Source organism: Pagrus pagrus (assembly GCF_965226575.1).
Source record: "Pagrus pagrus genome assembly, chromosome: 6".
Classification (NCBI taxonomy): domain Eukaryota; kingdom Metazoa; phylum Chordata; class Actinopteri; order Spariformes; family Sparidae; genus Pagrus; species Pagrus pagrus.
The window spans coordinates 12,842,942-12,867,853 of record NC_140190.1 but is presented as its reverse complement, the minus strand read 5'-3'; the positions used below and the strand labels follow the sequence as shown (position 1 = coordinate 12,867,853).

At 43.6% G+C, this 24,912-nt stretch overlaps 1 protein-coding gene across 1 annotated transcript; it reads right to left on the bottom strand.

The window, feature by feature from the left end:
* Positions 1–485: 485 nt before the first annotated feature.
* Positions 486–24,912, bottom strand: colgalt2b (collagen beta(1-O)galactosyltransferase 2b). Its single transcript, XM_084356112.1, has 12 exons — positions 24,623–24,912; positions 9,858–9,968; positions 9,633–9,750; positions 9,300–9,434; positions 9,006–9,210; positions 7,025–7,144; positions 6,575–6,648; positions 6,163–6,269; positions 5,538–5,670; positions 5,050–5,177; positions 4,753–4,959; positions 486–1,215 (listed from the first exon to the last, which is right to left on the bottom strand). Exons 1-12 carry the CDS (start codon positions 24,856–24,858, stop codon positions 942–944), a joined length of 1,848 nt encoding a protein of 615 aa, XP_084212238.1. The 5' UTR covers positions 24,859–24,912; the 3' UTR covers positions 486–941.

Here is a 24,912-nt window from a genome sequence, read left to right as displayed (position 1 = left end):
GGTTGGTTACAGTTAAGGGATGCCTTTTGTCAATGAGGGTCCTCACAAGTAAAGAAGCACAAGTATGTATGTGTATAAGTGTGTGTATGTGTGTACTTGTACTTGCTACATAGTGAGAACTGGAAGATTGGATTCTTTTTTACCAACAAAGTGAGGACACATTTGTAAAGTGAGGACATTTGGGCCAGTTAGGGTTGGGGTATGCCTTACGTGAGTGAGTGTGTGTGTGTGTGTGTGTGTGTGTGTGTGTGTGTGTGTGTGTGTGTGTGTGTGTGTGTGTGTGCGTGCGTGCGCGTGTGTGCGTGACATCATCTGAAGCAGTGACACTCCTGGGTACGGTATGTCAGCCTCCCTCCTCCCACACATGTTCAGCTCTGTTAACACAACACATGTCCACATGCGCACACACAAACACACACACACACACACACACACACACACACACACACACAGCTTCTCACGCACACTTAAGAGTTGCTTTCAGACAGCTTTAAGATTCCTTTATTCCTCAGCTGTTAATTAAAAAAACAAAACATCTGTTCTTTTTAAATAACAATAATCTTCTCAAACAAAATAAAAACTGATTTGTGACAAGGTTTTTTTGTTTCAAGTCCTGTGAATAATGTTAGCTATCGTCCATGTGTTGCTTAAGTTTTCTCCATAACTGTCTCCACATGCCCAGAGGAGGCACAAGGGGAATAAATAAAGCTTTTGTCATAGGCCTGCTGGCCCTCGTCCCAGATTCTCCTCCTCTTCCTCTTCAGTGTCCCTTCATCAGGCCGCAGAGTAGATTGACATATTAACTCTGCTATCCATTTGGACACCAGAGTGTGTGTATGTGTGTGTGTTCAAGTGTCTTTTCAAGTGTGTGTACACATGACGTTCACTGTGTGTACACGGCACAGTCAAGTCTCTCTCTCTGAGTCTCAGAGTCTCAGGTATCAGAGTTCATCCCTCGTGGCCCGAGCGGCAGGAGGCGGCGAGTCTCCGGTGACGCTGTTCTGCGCCACTTGGTGGATCCTGCCCTGCTGCGCCGTCTTGCGGGCGTGCTGCCGGTCCCAGTCCGTGGCCACAGCTTCGTCGTCCCAGATGGTTGAGGTCTCTGTGTCGCTGATGTAGCCCGGCTCTCCGGTGTAGTGGGTGGGATAAATGAGCAGCGGCTCCACGGAGAAGGCCTTCAGGTCCCGCGGCTCAAAGTAAGTCATGTAGTCATTGCTGATGGAGGACAGATGAGGAGAGGGAAAGAGGTAAAAGAGACATTATGGACACTGAAAGTAATTTAATGGCGATTATGACAGTGAGTAATGATTATTTTCATTAGCAATTAACCTCTTGTGACTTAATTATTTTTTATTACTCATTTCATCCATAAAATGAAAGAAAAATGGCTGTATCAATTTCCTAGAGCACAAGCTGATGTCTTGTGGCATCCAAAGTGGTATAAAACCCAGGATATTTAGTTTATGATCAAGATTAATACACAGGGGAATTGGTTTGGTGAAAAAAGGCTCCATTGTTTGGGTACATGAATATGATTGGTTACTCGTCAGCTGTGATTGAGCCTATGATTGTGACGCATGAATTAACAGAGTTGATGTCAGGTACCTGCATCAAGTGGAACTTCAGTTCTCTGCCCCGTTATATGTTAGAGCAATGTACAGTCATAAAGGAAATTTTGATTATGTGTCTCATAAGAAGTTCTTCATAAGAACTTGTGCATTGACATGGTTACCCACTGTCCTTCACACTTGGCGTACTTATATTAGCGGGCTCTGGGTGTCTGGAGGTTCAGATAACATGATCCTTGAAGAGATTCCAGACTCCTTGAATGATAATGAGCTAAGAGACGACATGTTGTCTGGTGCCCTACTGTTGGATTACAGCGTGTAAAACTGAGTGCAACGTCCATGTATACATGCTGCACCAAGATCTGCCCTGTCGACAGATCTGTGTTCGTATTAAACTCATATATTCAAAATACCAAAGGTCATCACAGAGCAGAGGCAGGAAGGCCAAACAAGGAGTGCTGACTCATCGCTGTTTACATGAGTATTTTGCGTTTTTCTAACTTCTGATGCATCACATCCTGTAAACTGGAAGTTTCTGGCGTTCATATGTACTGGAACAAAATTTCAGCACAGACAGCAAATTTTCAGGACATCAAAAAGAGGAAGAGGATACTGTTCGCTTCTCTTCTGCAGCACAGTTTTGTCATAACCGGAACGTTTTCTATTACTGTTTACGAAATCACGTACATACGCATTGAGTTGTTTTGTAACAATGCTCCATATTTCATCTGCTGATCATGTGTGTCACAGGTCAAATACTTGAAGTTGTTAAGTAACTTGTGTCTAAAGCCGTCAGGTATTAGAATAAAAAGCATTTTATTTACCTCTGGAATGTCATACAATTAGTCATGTAATATGTTAATATAAAGCGACTATTTGGAAACTTTTTTCTGCCTTTTTTTCAAGCAAAATTATTTTGTGGTTACAGCTTCTCAAATGAGAGAATCTGATGCTTTTTCTTGGTCATATATGAGAGTAAACTGAATATATTTGGGTTTTAAACCGTTAGTCAGACATAACAAGCAAACAGAAGACATCACCTTCTGGAAACAACAAAGAACATTTTCCACTCTTTTCTAATGATTCAAGAACCAAATGACCTGAGATACAGGTACTCAAGTACAAACACCTCAGACTTAAGTATAGTAGTTGTAATTGTACTGTACGTATAAAGGTTACTTTGCATCACAATACTACTAACAACTGGTTACTTATTCAATCTGAGCAGCATCTTTATGTCGTCTTTTAAGCTACCGTCATACTGTGTCACAATTTAAAGTGAAAACAGACAATTCTTTTGGTCGCAAAGACAACTGGATCGTTTCTGTTTTCCTCTGAACAGGACGTACAGAAGTCACAACTTCAGCAACACAGGATGAAACGTGAGGTAGTTCATTCATGTAGTCTATAATGGAGACAAAAACCTGACTGGATCAGCCTTCACTTTCCCAGGACCCTGTTGCAGAGGCACTTGCATAGTGAAAACGAAGTTTAGAGGTAACAAATCTAAAGGCTGATGGGATAATTTTTCTATAGCCATTAAACTTTACAAAAAACCTTGTCAATTGCCAGTTTAAACAGCAGAAAACCTCCCTATCAGCCTGTCATGATCAGCCTGCAGCCGGCCCACAGGAGGACTGAGGGCTGACACGTCACACTCGTGCAGACAGAGGTCATCACAGAGGTCGACTCCCTGCTGTCTCATCGGCTGTTTAAAGCCTGTCAGCGCTCCACGAGGACAGTGAAACCCTACACCTTTATGAGAGCTAGGATGAGCCGACCTGCTGTTACAAACAAACACACACTCACACACACACACACATTTAAGAGATGTTGCTCAGGAAGACAGCAGCGTCTCACCATACTGCCTTCATAAAATCCACAATTTAAGCACACTTCCCCCTCCTGTTGATTTATTTAACCTACACATTTTGCATATTTTCCCTGCCACTTTTCCACATTTCTCCCCATATTTCCTATTTCTTTCACTTTAAAACAACCTCACCTTCTCTCACTGTTGAATACGCACACAGTGTTTTCACTAGTAATCTATACACTGCACGCTGGACACACATCTCCATGTATTTATATAGTAACACACACTCATACTGTGTCCATCTCTACCCCACCCCCACGCTCAGGGCTCTATCAATGGGAATCCTGTCCCCTTCTCCAACCAGCAGGAAGAGCTGTGCTGGCCCACATTCCTCAAAGGGAGCGAAGGAAGGGGGAGGAGAAGCGGGTGACACGGGGAGGGAGTAGGTGCGCAACAAAAGTCTGTTGAGGAGAGTGAGGGAATGTAAAAAGTGGTAAAAAAACAAAAAACACAGAAAGAAATGGAGAATGAGAGGAGAGCTAAGAGGGGTGATAAAAAGGTAGAAAATGGGATGGAAAGAGGAGGTGGAGGTGGAGGTAGAGGTGGAGGTGAAGGAGTGCAGGGCACGACAGGAATCCCCAAAGGAGAAAGGAAACAGAAAAGCAGGCATTGTGTGTCCTGTGTGAGGCACCGTACCCAGTGAACCCTAAGAACAATCCATGCCCTGTGTGTGAGGGAGCACAGAAGAAGAAGAAGAAGAAGAAGAAGGGGTGGTGCTGGAAGAAAGAGGGACATAATCAGGGGGAAGGAGAGAGAGCAAAAGGGGAAGACGTGGAGACATACAGGGAACACTAGACTGAATGGAGGTTGTGGTTTACCACCAGAGAAAAAAACCTACACACTGCCCCTCCGTCTGAAACGTCTCCATCGGGTTCGTGTTTGTTGCTATGTATAGATAATTACTGTACACTAGCTCCTCTGCACTGCTTTATTGCTCTCGTGTCTGTTTTTGTACATGCACAGGATTCATGTGCATATGTGTGTGTACTTTTCCTTTTGCATCTTCATGTTTATTCTGAATTTGGATTACCTGATATATTCTTACGTAAGAGTGCACCTGCAATCATCTATTTGTGGTGCTCAGTAAATATTTGTCTGTCTGTTCATCTAACAGGGTCGTTCTGTCTGCGTTTGTGAGAATTAAACATAGAAATACTCCTTTCTTTTTGTAGCTTTGTGGTTTTCTGCATTACATGCCTCAAATAAGACTCCATGCCTTTGCATTGCATGTTCGTACTATCACGCATTGCATTTATGCAGCACTGTAATTTTAAATCAAATAAAACCGAATTTAAATTAAAGACTGACTTGGGGTGTTTGTTGAACATGACGGGCAGGAACTCGTCGACCGGCAGCATCCGTGTGAAGGGATCAGCAGCCAGTAACTTCCTGGCTCCTTGCTGTGACAGCGCGTAGCCGAGTGTCCAATAGGAGTAGTCGGCCACAACCAGGTTGTTCACACCGTCCACGGACTGCTCCGGCTGCTGCACCTGCATACGCTTACGCCCCACGTAGCTGGAGCGGAAAAAGAAAGATTGTGCTCGTGAGGCTTCACACAAATTATCGCCAAACTTTAGTGTTGTTTGGATGGGTGGGTGTTCTTACATGAGGTCCCAGTCCAGCTGGGCTTTGTCTATGTCCTCCACGATGGCCTGCAGCCGTCGCTTAAACCTGGGCTCAAACCTCACGTCGTCTTCTAAAACAAGCACCCTGTCGAGGCCTTGCTCCAACACCTGATGGACGGACAACACAAACACTTGTTTAAAATGAAAGAATAACAGCTGTGGTTTTGTCAGCTGTCAAGATTGACTCTCTTCTATATTATATATCAAGTCAAATGTCCTGATTTTTTGGGGGGCCTTTGTATGGCTTTATTGACAGGACAGCTTCAGAGAGATCATATATCATATGAATTCAGCCAACAAAGTAACATCACCTAGATTTTATTAATAATTGAAATTTATGTTTTATATCAAGTTATATTCAGCAAACCTGGAGGCTTGGATCTGTCCTGTCACAAGATCTTTAACCATCACTGTTCCTTACACAAACCGCCTTCCCCATATCAGTGCATCACCCTTCCCTGCTCTCACCTGTACCCATAAAGAGTGATGGCTGAGGAAGCAACCAATCTCTCCCCTGGTCAGGACTCGACCAGAGTAAGGGTCCTTGTAGTGCGGCATCATCTCTATCCCCAGCGCCTGCAGCTGGGACGAATTGAGAGCCCTGAGAGAGAGAATGAAGGAGTCATTATGGGGAATATCTTGTAACTCTACTGTCATTATGCTGCTGAGTCTGTTGTCAGTGAAAACACAAGAAAGTCAAACTCAGCAAGCTGCTACAAGTAACACATATTGTCAGACAAACAGTGTCTGGAAGAAGGATTAGGACATTCTCACAAGATTAGAGTAAGTGATTACAGTAAGTGCGGAGGAGGGAAAGCAAGTGGAGCATATTGCTACTGCGACACTGAATCACTGTTTCGACAAAATGCTTGGATATAGACGTCAGAAAAAGTAGCAACAGATGGGAGACAGACGACTCGGCATCATCTTAGCTGATGTTCAGGGAGCTCAGTTAAAGTGCGTCAGAGGTTTCAGGTAGAAAAACAAAAAAATTTGTTGTTGTGCAGAACAAACAAAGGGCTTTTTTTCAGGATCAAATCAGCCTTCAGGTCAGTTCACTGAGTGCATGCAGGGCCGAGTGTTTGTGACCTACTTGCCATCCACTGCGTCTGTCAGCGTGGCGTGTAGACCCAGTGCAGTCATTGTTTTAAACATCCTGGTTCTTCTTTCCAGCCGTCGCTTCAGGTTGATGAGGAAAATCTAAACATATAAGCAGGAAAAAAATGTTCATTTAAGATAAAAACCTTTTCTCTGATGTGAAACCTCCATTCTTTAAATATATTCAGAGTGTTTCTCTGGCACATTTTCTCTGTCTCTCTTTGTAGAAAAGAGATGCATAATGCAGAGAAACAGAAGACAGAGGGGTTTGAGGTGAAGGAGAGGGCAACGGGAGAACAAGAACTACAGGAAAGGAGAAAAACTGATTCAAAAACAGGAAGAGGACGATGCTGATAAACAGTAAATATACAGAGAGACTGAAGATGAAGAGCTCAACCATAACTCACCTCATCAAAACCTATCTTGTCCTGCAGTAACGGCGGAGCATACAGGTGCTGAGTGGGCTCGATGTCGTGGTCGACTGTGGTAAGAGAGAGAAAGGTTAAAACAGCAACAACAGGATTATAAAATAAATGGATTTCCTCTGGATTGTGGTGGTTTATTTAATTTGGTTTATTTAGACTCTGAGCGGGGAGAAGAGCACTGACGGAGGCCAAAAGGAGGAGAAAGTGAGAGCGAGGTGGGGGTTGAGAAAACAGAGACAGGGAGGAGGATTAAATCAAAGGGGGTTGACAGGATGCAATCACGAAGGGTCGAGGAGGTCGAGAAGGAGAAGAAACAAACCTGAGAGGTGAAGTAATCAAGGTGTGACAGATAGTTAAGTCACAACAGCTGGAGAGCGTTTGTGCGTGTGTGTGTGTGTGTAGGTGTGTGTGTGTGTGTGTGTGTGTACTCACTCAAAGCCTCTGTGATGGTGTGTATGAAACTCTCGCTTTCATCGTCCACGTTCTGCTGAGCTTTGAGAGGGACGGGCAGGAAACCGTAGTGCTCTCTGTTACACACATACATCTGCACACCTGGAAAACACAAACACACACACACACACACACACACACACACACATTGACCCCAATATTTCACGTAAACATGCAAATTAGACCACCCCAGGCCGTCATCGTCTTGCCACAGTCTGTATGTTACACACAAGCAAATAAAAACTCACTCAACAAACAAACTGCTCGATCATTCGTTAAAGTGTTGATGAACAATCGATATGTTTAGGACAATGAGATATACAGCTGGAAACGGGAAGGGATTGTTTGTGACAACTCAGATTTTTCTAGAAATAAATAGGAAACAGTGCGATGGGTGCTTTATGAGAGGAAAAATACAGTTGTATGTGAGGGGTTTGTTTGTTTGTTTGTGAGGGGAAAAATACAGTATGTTGCCCTCTGTGGACACCAGGATCCAGGCTTTACACAAGAGACATTTATGCAATCAAGATAAACAACTATATCAGGCTGTCTGTCCGTAATAACATGTCTTATATAACGGTCATTATGAAAGAGATGTAATTTAGAAAATACACTGTAGCCTATTTACAACCCCCGATTCAAGAGAAGTGATAATTTCCTGATCCTTTTTTGACATTTACTCAACCGAAAACAGTACAGAGACGATGTGTTTAATGTTTTTACCTCATCGGCTTCATGGACTGACCTGTCTGGAACACTCCACAGGTAAACAGCTTCATTGGTAACAGCTGATAGGATCATACCTGGGTATAAAAGGGGCGTCCTCTAGAGGATGGGGCGAGGTTCACCACTTTGTGAAACACGATTGTATAAACGATATTACTACATGGGCTCTCCGTAAACACATTTTGTTTATAAAGGGTGCATTCTGCTTTTATTTACATTTTAACTGTTTTATCACTTGATCATTTGATGTTGACACACTAAAGTCGCAATATGTAAGAATTGTTCATCTGTCGAATTCATACTCAGCATATCACCAGAGTATCCGCTAACTACCAATTGTAGCTGTCCTTAGCTAGTTAGCTTTGTTAGCAGTGCAGCTAGCGGTCGGGACTGTGAGTGTTGGTGTTTACACTGCTTGCAAGGGAGCTTTGGACTGGTACTGACTGGGGCTGGCTAGACACTGAACTGCAGAAGCGAGTATATAAAGAAAATTCCTAAAGTCAGTTTACTGACTTAGTGATATCAATTTCACAGCAAAATCATCATAAAACATTTGCTAGCATTAGCTAACATTAGCCACCACAAGCTACTGGTCACATTAGACCAAGTACAGCTGTAGGAATAGTGTTTGTTTTGTTAAGAATTCAATATTTTATTCATGAGAAGAATGTGTAATCACTTCTTTCCAAAGCTAAATATTCTTACTTTGATGTTTTATATTTTCTTTCTTTATTTCTTTCATGCATTGTTGTCTTGAAGCCAGTTTGTGAAATAGAAGAAACAGTGCCGCTGTGTTTCTGTATGTTTGTGTTTGTGTGAATTCTTTTATATGTTTACTTCTCAGTCGGCAGGCGAATGCCAGACACTCTTGTTGTCTGTGAAATGGAAAGCTTAATGGTTCTGTTTGTTTCCTACGGCTCATTACTCACATCACACACACATATCTCCAAACACTGATACTGCTGCACACTTCCAAAGAATCAGGACCAACACATGGATCCGTTTTTCTCTGCCTCCGCTCATCTGCCTTAATCTGACACACGTGCACAAAGCCAGTAAAAAGCCCTCAGTGTTATTCAGCATTACACACACATGCAGATTAAAACCACTTTGTAATCGACTGCTAACGAAAGAAGTCACTGACGGTCCTCAGTTCATCAAAGTGAAGCTGTCGTGTGGTTTTCGCGGCCCTGCTACAAATGTGGTAGTTTGTTGTGACTTGAGTTCTCAAACTGACCTGCTTGACGTGCCGAGAAAGCAAACACCATGATGTCATCAAACGCCCAGCTGTAGTCCGGGTGAGGAGGGTAGAAGGCCAGGTCCTTGCTGGATTCACGACGCAGGTCTAATAAATAAGTGCTGTGCACCATGGGAACGGGGTAACAGCCGAGCCGCTTCCACTCCCTGATCGGCTGGTAGTCTGGGGTTCTCTTGTAGTAACCCTGACAAAGAGGAGGGAGATGAACAACATCAGGTTGAGATACTGAATCACACATAAATTGGTGGACAGATGTAGAAGTCCAGGCTGTACCTGTGGGGTGATGCCGCACCAGAAGTTGGAGTAGAGCGAGCGCGACTCTAGCATGGGAGCCACCAGGGTCAAGTTTTCAGCCATCAGCAGGTTGAGCACACGGGGGTTGGTCAGCAGGTTGTCGCTGTCTACAAACTGAAGAGGGAAGCAGATCACAGTGGAAATGTTGCTCATCACATAATATCTGCATGTGTTTATTATTTTCATTCTTTGGCATTGCCTTTTCTGGCAAATCAAACTGTATGGCTGTTTACTATTAATGGTCAGTCGCTTAACAAAAGTGTCTCTGACTGAATTACAGCATATTCATCATGAGATTACAAAAAGTCTTACTAGTATGTAGTCAGCCCATCGTTCCCTGGCAGACTTCAGCGCCGCCTGCCTCAGCTTCATCACATGGTTGAACCTCGAAGGAGGCCAGTGCTTCGGACCCCACTCATCTGTGTAGGACCTGATACAGAGATAACACGTCTGAATTGGTCTCAAACATTGAGGGAAAAAGTCTGAATTACTTTGAATAGATGCTAATAAGTGGATCGCGTGGAAACTGTGACTCACTTCGGCTCCTCCATGGGTCTCCACTCCACATAATGGTAGACATGCTGGGCTCTCTTCAGCCATTCTCTCAACATGGCAGTGGTGTTGTCCCCATTATGGTCTGTTGCTGCCCTGAAACATCAACACAGACAACCAAGGATGTCATTCAAATGAAACAGACTGTCCATCACATGACAGAACAGCCACAGACCGTTTCACGCTGCCTGGTGATGTGCATCTGCTGAACATTTGAGATGTAAACATCTGTTCCTGTGCAGAAACTAGCCTCTTGGCATGTTTTCAGTGACGTGAGGATGTTGCAACATAATGCAGGGCTGCAGACTGTTGTTAGCTCGAGGTGATGAAGATGTTCTGGCTTCCAGATTTGTCAAATTCCTCTCTGACGTTACAACAGGCTGCCTCAGTGTTGTAAAGCCTCCTCACTGTCTAATTAACTGCACTGCTGGAGCAAGGACAAAGTCTGAGGAGTCACGGTGCAGACAGAGATTACTCTGAGGCACTCTGGGTAATACCAAGCACATGCTGACAGAACCTCTCTAACATTTCTGTGGGTGCTCGGCAGTCAGCAAAATTAACTCAAGAACTGAAGGTGTTTTACTTAAACATACTACAAGGGACTTTAACTGGTTATGAAACAGTCTAATAATAAAGTATATAACATCGACATTGGCTATTTCTATATACAGTGGTTTTTATAGTTATTTTCAATGCCTGCCACTGGGTTGGATTCTGACTTGTCTGGTTACTAAGTGAAATTAAAACTGTTTTTCATGGCAGAGTGCTGACTGAGGAGGAACTGAGGAAAGAAGCTGCTCTGTAGTCCTTGCACACCGATTCCAGTGCGTTGCGAAAATTTGCAATACGAGTGTTGACGATGAGTTTGTGGTCCTCTCACTTCTTTAAAAAATAAAAATAAACTACTGGGTCCATCCACTCCTGAAAACAGGACAAAAACAAGAGCATAGAAAGTTCCACCTGCTGTTAAAGGAGCTGCCGAATTATCCCGACCGCTTACAGGTGCCTCTTTATTCCAAATTGTGCCTTTGGAAAAGAACATAATTTTGGTCAAGATCGTGGTCAATGTCTATTTTATCGCACTACTGTGGCTCTGAATAGTCAAACAACCCTCTAAACACCTTTGACAGATACAAAAAAGGCAGAAAATTCAACCTGTTCCCAAAAAAGTGAGCATGTCGACATAATTGACACAACATGAGGTCGAATTTATTTTTAAACATGCGGCAATTTCGGACAAATGAAACGGGCTCAGTGTGCAAAGGCTTTTAAACAAAGTTTAATTTGTTTTTGCTGCTGTGTTTAAAAAGGAAAATAGTATTAAAAATACATTCGGCTTTTATCCACAGGGGCCGCCAGAATCAACAAATTAAAGTTCCCTGTTGCTGCTTTAATCTGAATGTGAGTATTGATGCACCCTGTTCTTCATTGCATAGACAGAACACCAGTACACACACACACACACACACACACACACACACACTCATCTCTGCAAGCAAATGATGTCAGTTTAAAAATTAGCTGCTTGTTTGTCACTCCTGTGGTTTTGCACTCTGCAACGCTGAGATTTCCACTCGGGGAAGACACTGCGGCTACTGTACGTGTGGTTAAGAGTGTGTGTATTTATAAATTTGCGCATGAGAAATTAAAACTGTATCGCGGCGCAGTTCACTATCACTTTTATTTGATTTCCGGAAAAATAAATATCACCTGTCTTTGCATTTAAATTGCCCTTTAAAGAGGAAAGGTCAACAGATTGTGAGGCAGAGGCCTGTACTCGAATGTGTGCATACAAACACACACTCTCTCTCACACACACACACACACACACTTAGTGAGATGGAGTTTTCCACTGCTTGCTGTAATATTCCTCGCTGTACTCTCTCCAAAATTTTCGCACCCAATTTTAGCCTGGCTGGACGGAGATAGAACAACACACACCTACACACACACACTTGTGCAGCGTCACCTTGTATTTTCACTAAGTACACTCTCAACATAGAAGATAACAGTGTTGACACTCCTCATTCACCCACAAATAGTAATACAGAAACACCTGTTTTCACACACTGATACTTTTATCATCACACAAACAACACAAGCATGAATCACACATGAACGTGCACGGCCCTGCATTACACACGTGGATTAGTCAGGAAGAAGGTGGAGCGCTCCTCTGTTTGGAATTTCAATAATCTCCCGTCAGACAGATAAATAGCTCATCAGACAGAACGAGCAGCTGGAGAAAGGCCTGGAGGAGACGCGGGGGTCAATAATCTTAATAGTGTGTGTGTGTTTGTGCGACTGTGCCTGCCCGCACTTGCAGATGTGTGCCAAAAACATAAGGACGTTAATTTTTTGTGCGCTGTGAACGTTGTTTTTAACAGCGGCGCGACTGGTGATTTATCTGTTGCACAAGTGGTGGTTAACAATTGTCTGTTTGAGCGTGTGTAAAAGGTTAAAAATGTGTGTATGCAAGCACATGCATGTGTGTTTCTGTGCGTAACTGCCTGTGAGAGTCATGAAGGCGGAAGTTAACCATTGATGACTGGCTGTTGTTTCTTTTATAGGACAGAAACACACTGAAACATCTGACTTGTAGGTAATGAGTAGATGTGCACACACATTTACACGTTTTCTTCAACCGCTAAACTGCACATCGCTCCGGAAAATAAATGTGTTCCTACACGCCGTCGTCCAATGACAGGCTCAGCTCCAGGCAGGGATTTAAAAAGGAGGGGATTCTGGGAAGTAATGTAAAGAACATACAGAACGTATATGTGAATGTTTATGGGCTTACAAGACATCAAGGAGGAGTGAAGGGAAAGAGAGAGGAGGAGAAAAAGGGATGTGTGTTTGCATCACTTTTTTTTTCAACTGCTGAACATCAACTGAAAATGTGCAGGATTGTTTTAGAAACGCTCTTATCGATAAACATTTTGGGTAATTCCACAGAGCTCATTAAAACCCTTCCAAACTCAGAATGATCGGACTAACTTTGTTTTACAGACGCCATGTTAAAATGCTAATGATTGTTTTTATTGGGCTCATAAAATCAGAAGGAATATAACTCTCACTACAGTCCCCTTCAGTATTTTCACAGGCTCTTTTTGGCAGGACACATGCTTCCTGCGTCCAGGTAATCACTTGAAGAAGGTTGAAGGTTGTCTACAAAATAAAGGAAAACTCCAATAAAGAAATGTGGGAACTATTACTTCAATAAATAAGCAGATTTTGTTAATAAAAGAAAGAAATACCCTAACTCTATCGGGATGATACGTTTATTCTTAGAGTTGTCGTTGGCGCTTGTTTCTCACATCCTGATCCATGATTTTAGATTCTGATTGATCTTGAGGGCGACAACAATCTGGTTTTCAGGTGAATCGTGGAGGTCGCAGTATTGAATGTCCTCTTCCGTCCGTTTCCAAACTTCGCATCACCTCACTGACCAGCAAATCTGCACTCTGTGAGCAAACCAGTAGAGCGATCTCGCCAACTTTGGTGATGCTGATTGGACAAATGAGTTATAGCTAGCAGCACGGCGGATGACACCTACGTATCTTTAAAGCGATTTTGTGTTTTATTTGTGCAATTGGAGAAATTCAAATCAATAGTCTACAGGGCATTTCAAAATTGAATTTTAGAGTGTGGATCCATGATTTCTGGATATGTGAAATTTAGTCATGTACATATGCATCAAAGCAACACATGGATACAGTATTTTATCAGGCAAATCAGAGGACAAGACAAGAAAACAATCCTGGAGTAGATTCAACTTCTTTTTGTGCCGTCCGTGATTTCGGAGGGGCATCCTCGCCTCCATCTCATCTTATTTTAGACACGCTTCCCCTTCATCAGGATGATCCTCAATTTCCTCTACCTTCAGGCAAGATAAGCCTCTGCAGCTGTACCGTACAGTACTGTGACCTCTGAGCCAAGAGCCTTTACAGTTTCTGCCAAATGCTTTATCTGTTCCGAGGAGATGTCCCAGCTGAAAAGTTTCCAAAAGCAGGCAAATACGTTGAACAGGTGCTGGACAGAATCACAGGTGAAAAATAGAACAGAAAGAGTTTGCACAATAGATAACGCTCCCATGAACATTTATTACTTCCATGTGTTGTTTTCTGACAAAGAGCCTGTGCCCGAAGCATCACATGGACTGTGATGTCTCAGCTGATGAAACTGCAGCATTATTAATATTTAGTCCATCTGACTATAGCAAGAGATGCACATCTTTACACAGCAACCTCTCTCTCTATATATATATCTCTATCTCCTCATTCCTGTTGTGAAGTTTACAGTAAGCCTCATTATTCTGCTGCCTGCAGCTCTGGGGTTGGGCTTCCTCTCCCCTCATCTGTCTTTATGATCTGCATCTGGACAACACATGCTTCCCCAAGCCTCACCTTCACATCACACACCACTCCCTCTCTCTACCGCTTCATCCATTTATTTCTTCCCTTGTTACCTAATCTCAGATCTCACTGGAACATCCATGCTTTCACCTACTTACACGCACCAATGCTTCTTGTCATCTCTGGTCACTCCTGTGCACATCTGAAGGCATCCACATATTATACCTGTCATTATAATTAGAGCAGGTTTCTGAAGGTTAAATATTACCAGAAATCTGTATATTTGCTAGAAGTTTAAAAAGTGCTGCTTGCACTGCAGCAATCTTGCATTAAAATGTGGCACAACGTTGGTCACATCTGTGTCACCTAGCATGATTATTAACCCACCCCACCACTCTCTCCGGCTCTCTCCCTCCCACTTATTAGGGATACTGCAGGAGTGTGTCAGATAACAGGGAGTGTGTCGAAGGCTGACATCTGGCCTTAAACACAGAGGCATGTCCCTGAGACTGGCCCTTTAGGTAAACACCGGTCTGAAAGGCTCCGACTGGCCAGTGTCAGCTGACTGTTGATCAAATAAACTATCTAATATCACTGCCAATAATGACCGGCTGCCACATATAATTAAGAAGCAAGAGTGCCTCTTTCAGACCTGAACGTAGATGCCTTTAAAACATAATAACCTAGTGTTGGTGTGTGTGTGTGTGTGTGTGTGTGTGTGTGTCTGTGTTGACTTTGCAGTACAGTCTCTCGTGTGCAGGCTGACGTGGCTGCGGGCCTCTGGATGGTGTAGCAGGGCAAAGAGGGAGAGGAGGGGTTAGATGGGTAGCGAGATGGAAGAGGGGAAAGGGGTAAGAAGAGTGGGAGGCTGGGGGGGAGTAGGGGTTGGTGAGGCAGGACCTGCTGACTGAAATTCCTCATGACTCTCAGGGTCAACAGAAGTAGCCCAGGCCGGCGGGCTTGCACTGGAGTGTAATATTCAGTATTCATATTCAAGACTAGGAGAAGATATATATCATTGTGAATATCAAAGAAAGCTATTATTGGCTGTCGGTAGGAGACAGAATGAGACCAACCTGACCTCGACAATGTTACTTTTTGTTATGTATATATAATATGAAGTAATTCAAAGGGAGCCTGGGGTGAAATAAGAGACGCCGCGATTGTATCTGAACAGACACAGAGTGGATGAATTGTGAGAAATAGAAAACAGATCTCCAAGATGGCGACCATTAATTCCACAAACAGCAAATATGTCAGAAAAGTTTTTGCTGTCCTTCTGTCAACTGCCTCTTCCAATAGATGTTGCACTGCAGTATCACACACCTTTTTTTAGCCCTTGAACAGTAAAAGCATTGAATTTTAAATGTTTTAAATGTGTGTAATACAAAGATTAATCGGCCCCAGCTGTTCAGTTTAATTAATTCTCTAATTCCAACAAACATAAATTAGGGTGGCGGAAGATTTTAGTTGCAGTACTATAGTCGGGCCACCGCATTGAGCAACACACCTCCATTTCTCCTAAGTCAGAGATGTCAGTTTCTGATTTAGGAGAAATGGAGTCCAGTCTTGTTTTTTTGGAGTCAGAAGCAACCATAAGAGGGTGGAGCTGGTGAGGATATCCTGATTGGATCTGACTAAGAACCTGAGGACATGCTGCGGTAGCAACCTGTCCATCACAAGGTAGTGTGGCGTAATGCGTAATGCATACCCTGCTTTATTTTCTATTTTACTGTAAAACACAATTTACAAAATGAACATCACCAAGGAAGACGTGAAACTGAGACCATTGATTCTTTATGAAACTGTTCACTGTGGTAATAATTTAAGTTAGAAGTCATTTCAAAGTAAGAAAGAGAAAGCATGCAAATACTCAAAGAAACAGATGGAAGGAGTGATGGAGGGAGCAGAGGGATGTCAGGAAAGAGGGAGGTTAGGTACAGTAGGGAAGAGCGGGAACACAGTGGTTAAGCAGTGAATGTGATGACACACTCAGACAGATGGACAGACAGGAAGATGATGCTAAAATTTGATTTCCTCTATGACAACAAGAGCACCAGTCTTTCTAATGAATACTCCACTGTTCATAAAAACACAGATGAACAGACTGATGAACAGTGGACCTGTTTCTTCCTCTCTCTCTCTCTCTCTCATTCCTGCTACTTCTGCCTGTACTTCACCTAATCTCGTACATGTCCAGGCCTCCCCCTGTCCAGATGAGAGTGCTCATACCAAGGTACCACTGTGTTTCAGCGTTTGCCAACTTGATCACTGGTCTGCTGCCAAGCTCTGACAATACTGCTGGAAGTGGGCTGGAACACATGGGGCATCTAAGCAAGAATTCACACTCCAGAGCCAAGTCCAACAACAACCATATCCACTCAAGGGGAGAGAGAGAGAACTCAAAAAAGGCTCAGGGATCGGAAAATCAATTCTCTTAGTTTACTGCACTTGATTGAACTGATATGTCAAGTCCACAGAGGAAAGTTTCCCATAAATACCTTCTTGCTACAGGGCAGAGAGGATAGTTGGCAGGTAAAACATCGTCAGCTGCATTAGTTTGCTGGTTGAGACTCCATAAAGAGCTGGCAAACATTAGGCTCTGAGGTCACTGCATTTGGAAAATGGACATCGGGCCACATACTAATTTCTGCTAATAGCACCTCATCATTAAGTGAGAAATGCCTTTATTTCCACAAATTCCCCACAGGTATTCGAGCTGTGTGATTAAAACGTGACTCAGTAGGCTGAACACTCATCTCAAAGTGATGTGTTACCATGTGCTTAGTGTCCTCTCACACCAGAACAGTAAAAAAAACCACACCATAAACCATATTCACACAGTGACCATTATACTCAGACGTCATGCTCAGGGTGGGAAACCCAAGCGCGGTTTTCCAAAGGATGAAGTTGTACTGCTGTGTTAAAAGTCGCAGGTTCGTAAGTTTAGGGGACTTTTTTCTTTAGATTTCCTTTTTCAGTAGAAACATTTGAGGGTGGATGAAGAAGGATATCATCCTCCTTATTAGCAAAATGACAAAAATGCATCCCCCTTCTTAACCTGCCATTTCCTTCTCAATTATATACTATAAATACTCAAATCTGTACAATACTAGAGCCTATAGAGTAGTGCCACCTTCATGATCAAAGTAACGAGCTGCTGCACGTAGTTGCTGGAGAGTGACAGGATCACAGAGATACACTGCAACCTCTACTATTCCTGTAATATTCCTACGATCCTTCAGCGGCATCTGTGCTGCTAAAAATACTGTAAAATGTTCAAAAATTGTGAGAATATTGGTTCACAGTTCACGTGTGTGTATGACTTCAGTTATTCAAAGCAAAGTGTGCTCCTGTTCAGAAAGGAGAATCTTCTGCTCTCGTGAGTTTGTGTCATTATTACCAGCTGCATGTCTGGGAAATGTCACCCAGCATTTCTGGACTTTTTCAGTTTCCCACGGATCGGATGCCGCTGAGGAATACAACTGTTCAGGTGATACTGATTGCGAGGTTAGAGATGATTGTCGCCTGTAGCCCTACACATGGAGGCTCTGGCTCACTGCAGGCTGTGGGTCTTATGAGGTAATTAGAAAAGTGAATGGAAAACAGGGACTGAGCCAGAGGAGCAGAGCAGAAACATACTCCCATTATGGATGTGTTTCAGTTTCTTGAAGGCATTTCACCTCTCATTCAAGAGGCTTCTTTAGTTTTAACTAACCAACCGGCCTTCATGTGGGTTGCTAGGTGAGCCCAGGTGTGAATGGTTGTTAAGCTGTCTGGGGAGGGAACTCAGTATTGCATTGTAAGTGAGTGATGAGTAATGTCGTAGGTCACCTCCTCTGTTCAAAGACACCTGGGATCACCTAGCCCTAGCAACCCACATGAAGGCCGGTTGTGGCCCTAACGACTCTGAAAGGACACTCCCACACAGAGTTAAAAAGCCTGCAACTCCCCCCCAGTTAGTTAGAACTGAAGAAGCCTCTTGGGTGAGAGGTGTAACGTCTTAAAGAAACTGAAACACGTCCAGTTGCCTACGAAACAGCACTTAGAATTACCATGACCTGGATGACTGAGACCAACACACTCCCATTATGTGTGTAAGTAGCATTCAAATACAAACAGGCATGTGAGAAGATATGTGAGAAGATACACACATGCACAAACATAGACACCAGATCACTGAAGATAATCAAACGCACCCATTTTAGTACACTGCCAGTGCTGTGATCTAAAAGAAACTGACATACACTAGAAGCAGATGCTGCTAATCATTCACAAATGCCTATTTCGTCGAAACCACAGTCGTACATTTGGATACTGCTCTCCTAAAAAGGCCAAACTCCCTGCGTGATGAAACTGGGAACAGTTTGTGCTCCCACAGAGGAATGGGGCCTGAGGTAACACACCTGGCAGGGGGAAACCCCTGTGGCAACTTTCCAACACAACAAAAATGATAAACTTTTCAAGCCCGTTTGAATCTTTCCATTTTCGTCTGTCAGTCAGAGTTAAAGAAAATAGGGAACAATAGACCTGCTCGGGAAACAACATTTAACAAAGCCAAAAACTTTACATAATCTGATCGGACCATCAGTAGCATCCACAGACTCTGCAGGGCAGGGCCAGGATGATACAAGATGCACCTCAAGTATGAGTGAAAGAACGTATTTTCAGCACGGGCAGAAGTACTGTGTTTAACAGCTTACGTGCACATGCAAATAAATGCTTGGAATAAACTGACAGTACATCACATTTGTGTTTATCTCCTTACCTCCAACGGTTGAAATTGGGTTAGTCTCTGCTCTGATCTCTGCACAAGAGGACAGAAAGATTCCTTTTCGGCAATATAAAAGATCACTGGATGTACAGGATAAAAGCTGCCAGGCAGCGTAAAAACCAGTGTGAATTCTGCATAAATGCATCTGTGGATGTAGATGTAGCCTCAGTCTAACTACTGGACGCTGTGTTGCTCTTTCAGCCTATAGCCTATTCTGGTTTGTTTGTTTGGTAAGTTGGTTTTGGACTATTTAAAGTAAAGAATGTGTTATTTTATGTTCTAATGTATTTTCTACGCAATTAATTTATCCTGGACAGTTTCGAGTTTTAGCAACTCAACTGAACTCTTAGGAACACAGTTATGTCAAGATACCATTTCAGCAGAAAACCATATATTCACATTATTTGTTATATTCAAACCACAGAAACTGTTCAAAATTATTTTTAAAATTCATTTAAAAAGGTGAAATAATATTTCCATTGTATTTCACTCTGGCTAAAAATGGAATCAATTACTCGATTATGTATTACTCAACCAACCTCCCTGGTTGGTTGAGTAATACATAATCGAGTAATTGATTCCATTTTTCAGATAACTTCTCCAGCACTCATCATTAACTGAGCAAGGTTTAAATAAAAGTGTCGGCCGCCCGCGTTTTCTTTTCAGAGTCGTTGTCAGTCTTGACTTTACTCCAAGGTCCAAACAGAGCAGCGCTTGAGTTAACCAGGCCATGTGAACACACATAAAACACTTTAGTGTCCCATCCGGGGACAGACGTATTAAAAAGGGCTCTTTAAAAGTCATTTGACATTTGGTGCAACATGTCTCTGCAAAGCCCTGCTGTGATCACACATCACAGTCAAATACTTAAAATCGGCATTCAAGTCGAATTTTTCACGCTCCGTTAAATGCTGCGTAACTCTGTGCACTTGTCAAAATGACTCAAATACCGTTTATGTCACGTTATGTCATATCACATGGGGGGAAAAAATGATTTCTATTAATGCTGCAGTGGAGCTGATTCTCACATCCATCTCTCAAAGTCATGATTTAATAGATACGTGATGTAATTACATAAAACTTGTCTCTTTGTGTGACAGCAGCTACAGTCAACATGGCACATCTGTCAATGAGATGCAGCATGTAGTTGTTTGGACAGCTGTGGAAAATTCCTGATGCATGGAGTAATATCATACTGTACCTTGGGGTACAGGATTTATTGTGGTTGTATAATAGATATTGTTAAATGTTAACCAGTGGAAAATTCAAACCAGAAATCCGTCCTCATCCCTGCATTATCTCTAAAAAAAAACCAATAACAGTCATAAATATGAAATCATTGGTTATATGATAAATGAGTAAATAAACAACATGGCATTATGAAAGGGAGAAAAGAGGTCCTATGGGGAATGCTGATGATGTCAGCGCTCTGAGATCCTTTTTATGGTTCAGTCTGTCTCTGACAAGCCCACAAATCATCATCTCAACCCTCGGCTCAGCACCTGGGAAATCACTCCGCCGCATGAACACAGCCGGCGGGCAGCAGGCAGCCAGCAACAAGCAGCAGCAGAACAATAGCAAGCCGGACAAAACTTTAGAGAGAATTGTCTGCAAGGCGCCTCAGGTGCTGAGACAAACACACTTCGCTGCTTATGAAATCTTCCATGACGATGTCCTTTGAAGCTGCTTACTGAAAACAGTAACTCCTGCGGGTCGGGTGCAAAAAATCATCTGTTAGCAGGCAAAAGATAAAAGCTGCTGAATTCTTAACTCAACCTCTTACTCACAGGGAGTCCAAGAAGGTAATCTTGTGTTTGCATGTCACCCACCCCGTCCCTTTCTCTACATTTCTGCTCACACTCCACTGTTATGGTTTTCATGTGTTTGGAGCTCTTCATGTTAAAGTGACTGATGAGTCGTAGAAACACAGTGATTCCACTTAATCACGTCTACTTAAGTGTAATGAAAGAAATTGACATGCCCTTTGCAATTTTCCAGAGGCCTAAGTAACGTCTTCAGCGGGTTTCTCGAGCTTTCGATGGCCAGATTACCAGCACTTCTTGAGGACAGTATGATTTGTCTTTTAGTGCATTACTGTCGTGCTGTTTGGACAGAAGAAGCAGCAACAGGACTGAGGGAAAGAAGGGGGGTACATGTGGTCAAGCTACTGTGGGAAAGTGGATTAACCAACCTGCTAAATGCCCTCTGGGCTATTTCCCGGCTTTGTTGACCACCTTCCCTGTGCCCGACCATCCCCCTCTGTCTCTAAATTCCTGCATTCTTTCATTTTTTAACAGCAGTGTGAGAGTCTTTCTCGCTGCTCTGCCACTTCTTCTGTATGACCTACGCCCACTTGCAGAGGCAACGACTTCTGAAGGGCAGATCTTACCGACCGTCCCAACTGTCAGGGTGAGTCGGGGTCGGAGGAGACCTGACGTGGATGATCAGCGCAGATTATCCAGTGAACGGGCTCAAACTGGAAACTCTGTGGTGACTGTGGTGGTCAGGTCTTTGCAACAACACCTGCTCCCATTTAGATTCTGCACTTTTGTGATTCTCATTGTAAAAGCTACACTGTCCAGATGGCTGTGAAAGACGTCTGCAAAATTCATCATTATTCTGGTACTGCAGGACAAATGTAAGCTTGAAAGAGAGGGGAATGACATGCCGCAAAGGGCCACAGGGTGGACTTGAACCTTTGGCCCCTGCAGCAAGGACACAGTGGCGAGGACACAGCCTCTAAGCATTCTCTACCAGCTGAGCCAATGGGGCTCCCCTGCATGCATATTTTTAGTGAATTGTCCTGGATCACATAGAAAATCATGTATCATGTGTTTTTTGTCCCACTATGTATTGCGCAGCACATTTGCTCAAGACGAGAGAAGGATCTTACTGTTGTAATGACAGAACATCTGGGTTAGCGATCTGGCCTAAAAATGACATCACAATCTAATTAATCGCAATCATGATCCACGACCTATACTGCCATCTTTTGAAATGCCCCGTACACTGTAGCCAGACCAGACATAGGCTATGACTTCTCCATCTGCACCATTAAAACACAATATTGAGGTTAAAGACAGCGCTTTTTGGGCACAAGCTCCTCATCGGCCATATTCCCAGCTTTAACTCGCGCTTCATTGTTCACAGTATGGTTCACCCATTCACAGAAACTGCATAGCTATCTGGCTGGCTACATCACTCTATTGGTATGCTCACATATCGCGCAGATCCACTAGTCAGTGCGGTAATGTATGTGAAGTTTGGAAACAGAAGTAAAAGGACATTAAATACTGCGATTTCTACAATTCACCTGAAAAGTAGTTTGGTGACTTCAAGATCGATCACGGTCTACAATCGTCAGAGCGCCCACCCCTAACATCCTCCAACTGTTCATCCTCATTAGCTTTTCTTTATGTTCCAGATTATACATTAAACTCTCTTTGTATCTGTCCATCTCATGAGCCTGAAGATTAACACAGATGTTGTACAATTAACACAGCACCAAAAGACCAACATTTCCCTGATCTCGCGGGTGGAGGTTAAGTGGGAGTTGGGGCCCTGCCGCTACAAAATAAAGACTCCATCACACCCTTATTGTTATTTTTAATCATCAACAACCTTTGCATGTACTCCTCCTTGCTTTTTCTCACTTTTGATTGGATATTTGAAATGAGTAGGGGGGAGAGGATGAGGAAAAAACAATTCCCTGCTCTGCTCCAGAGACGAACTGCTGTGAGGAACATTGTGTCCCCTCACCACCACTGACGCTATTATCTGTTTCTTCTTCATAGTTTCTCTCGTTTTCCTACATCAGCCTGTGTATGATCTATCCAGACAAGCCGTGGTCGGTCGTAAAGTGATGCAACCTGGCTGCTTTTCAGGTGAAAATGTCTATCACATAGCCGCAAACTCCGCGGCTTGAGTCCAGCTGGGGTCCCTCGTCTCACGTCATCCCCCTCTCTCTGTTTGAACAAGCTCCTGACTGCCACAGACAAATGTCATAAAATATTTTTCCAGCAGTAGGAATGTTAAATGATCTTGAAGTCAGAGCCCTTCACTTCTTCTCTTTAGACGCAATGTTTTAAAGCAGAGTTGCATTAATTTAGTGCTCTGTAACGCCCACAGTTAAGTGCTTTAATGTGGATTAATGCTTTTAAATAACAATTTGGCATTTATTGGCTGGTTTGGCTTACATGTCGGGCAGTGATGATGACGACAAAGAGAAACAAAGAGGCACAGAGCTGTGTGAGTTATGTCGGGCAAAACGTGCAATTTTCTTTACAAGTTTAGCCACAAAAAGCCAATAACATTTTTAATACGTAGACAAATCATTATGTTAACAGTGTTTAGGATGTTTCATGTATTTCCACAAAAAATACTCTAGCCCTTTTCTTCTAACACTTCGTGGAAGTTCATGAGTAGTCGTGGAGAGACCACAGGTTGTGGCAGCTGAGATAAAAAATGAATTTTCAAAATAAAACAGCTCTGTGTTAGAGGCTGATGACTCGTGTGCCCTTAAATTTCAGTCGATGACACTTTGCCGTTACAACAAACACATACTTGTGTGACACATGGGACTTCTCTGCCTCACTGACTTTTTTTCTTCCCCTGGCTGCACTCACTGAGCGCAGGGCGGCGAGATGCCACTCATAACTGGTGGGGCCCTTCCTCTGTTAGTTAAACCTCTCACAAAGCCACGTTAGCTCAGTCACTTTGGCACTTTCGCTCCAGAGTGGAGGGGCCCCCGCTCTCTCTCTCTGTATTGAGTTTCTCCAGCGTGCGTGTGTTATGGTGAGGGTCTCTGAATTAGAAACAGGCAGTGGCTCTGCAAACAAAAGCAAGACATTCAAAGGAAAGGAAGGGTGGGAAACAAAAACAGAAGGATGTGTCACTGGGAGACGGGGAAAGCATTACAAAAAAATGCACCACCAGAGCTGTGTGTCACTTTCATGTCCTGTATCTTCCATCTTCACATCTACACTCTGATCATCAACCTGCTTCTAGTCAGAAATGCCTCTGGATAAACCTCCTGCAGGCGCACAAAGGCACACACACACACATTTTACGCATGACTTCCCAGAACTCACACACACCCACACACACACACACCCTCCTGCTGTCAGACCAACTCAATGTCTCCTTTCATCCCTTCACCTGCAGGGTCCCTCTTTGATAACTTCACATTATCTCAGGCTGCCAAACCCTCTGGAGGACCCTACCTGGGGTGAGGCCCCTCTACATACCTGCCTGCCCTGCTGTTTTAAAGCCCCGTTCCCGCAGGTTTGTGCTGAATCAGACGGAGGGGACCGTGATTAAGGGTTAAAGCCTAACCCAACGTGCACTGCAGCTCTTTCATCTTCTCCCCACAGCGTGCAATTTTGGACGCCGGCAGACACGCGAGGTAAGTGCATCGTAAAAAGTCAGCAACAGGTCTGTGCGCCCCCGATTCTGACAATCTGTTGTGATAATTAACGCGGGCGCACGCTGCTTTTCATTGCAACACGCTCCACTGGAGATCACTGTCCACGTCATGCACATTTCAAATATTAGAAAAACAGGATAACAACCCTAGAAAACTGGTTACGAGGGATAGAAAGTGCTCAGACAGGATCCCTCACCAGATCGCTATGCGCTCCTTCGGGTACTCCAGCCTCTCGATGCAGCCCAGGTAATGTGGCAGACTGTGCGCCGCGTTGCGAGCCACGATGGCGATCATAACTTTCGGCTTCAGCAGGCTGGACTCGGGGTTCACCCTCTCCTGCACCAGCGTGGCCAGCTCCGACACGCCGCCGGGCACCACAGCGACCAGCAGCGCCCACAGCACACCGACTCCCGCGGCCCCGACCGCCCGCATCTTCGCGTCCAGATTCCGGCGTGAGACTGAAGCGACAGAGCAGCGCGAGCGAGG

Coding starts and splice junctions, on each gene's coding strand:
- colgalt2b (XM_084356112.1), bottom strand. CDS start 24,858: ATGCGGGCGGTCGGGGCCGCGGGAGTCGGTGTGCTGTGGGCGCTGCTG. Junction 9,211..9,299: donor GGTGCGGCATCACCCCACAG/GTACAGCCTGGA, acceptor CCTCTTTGTCAG/GGTTACTACAAGAGAACCCC. Junction 1,216..4,752: donor ATGTTCAACAAACACCCCAA/GTCAGTCTTTAA, acceptor GTCCTCCATCAG/CAATGACTACATGACTTACT.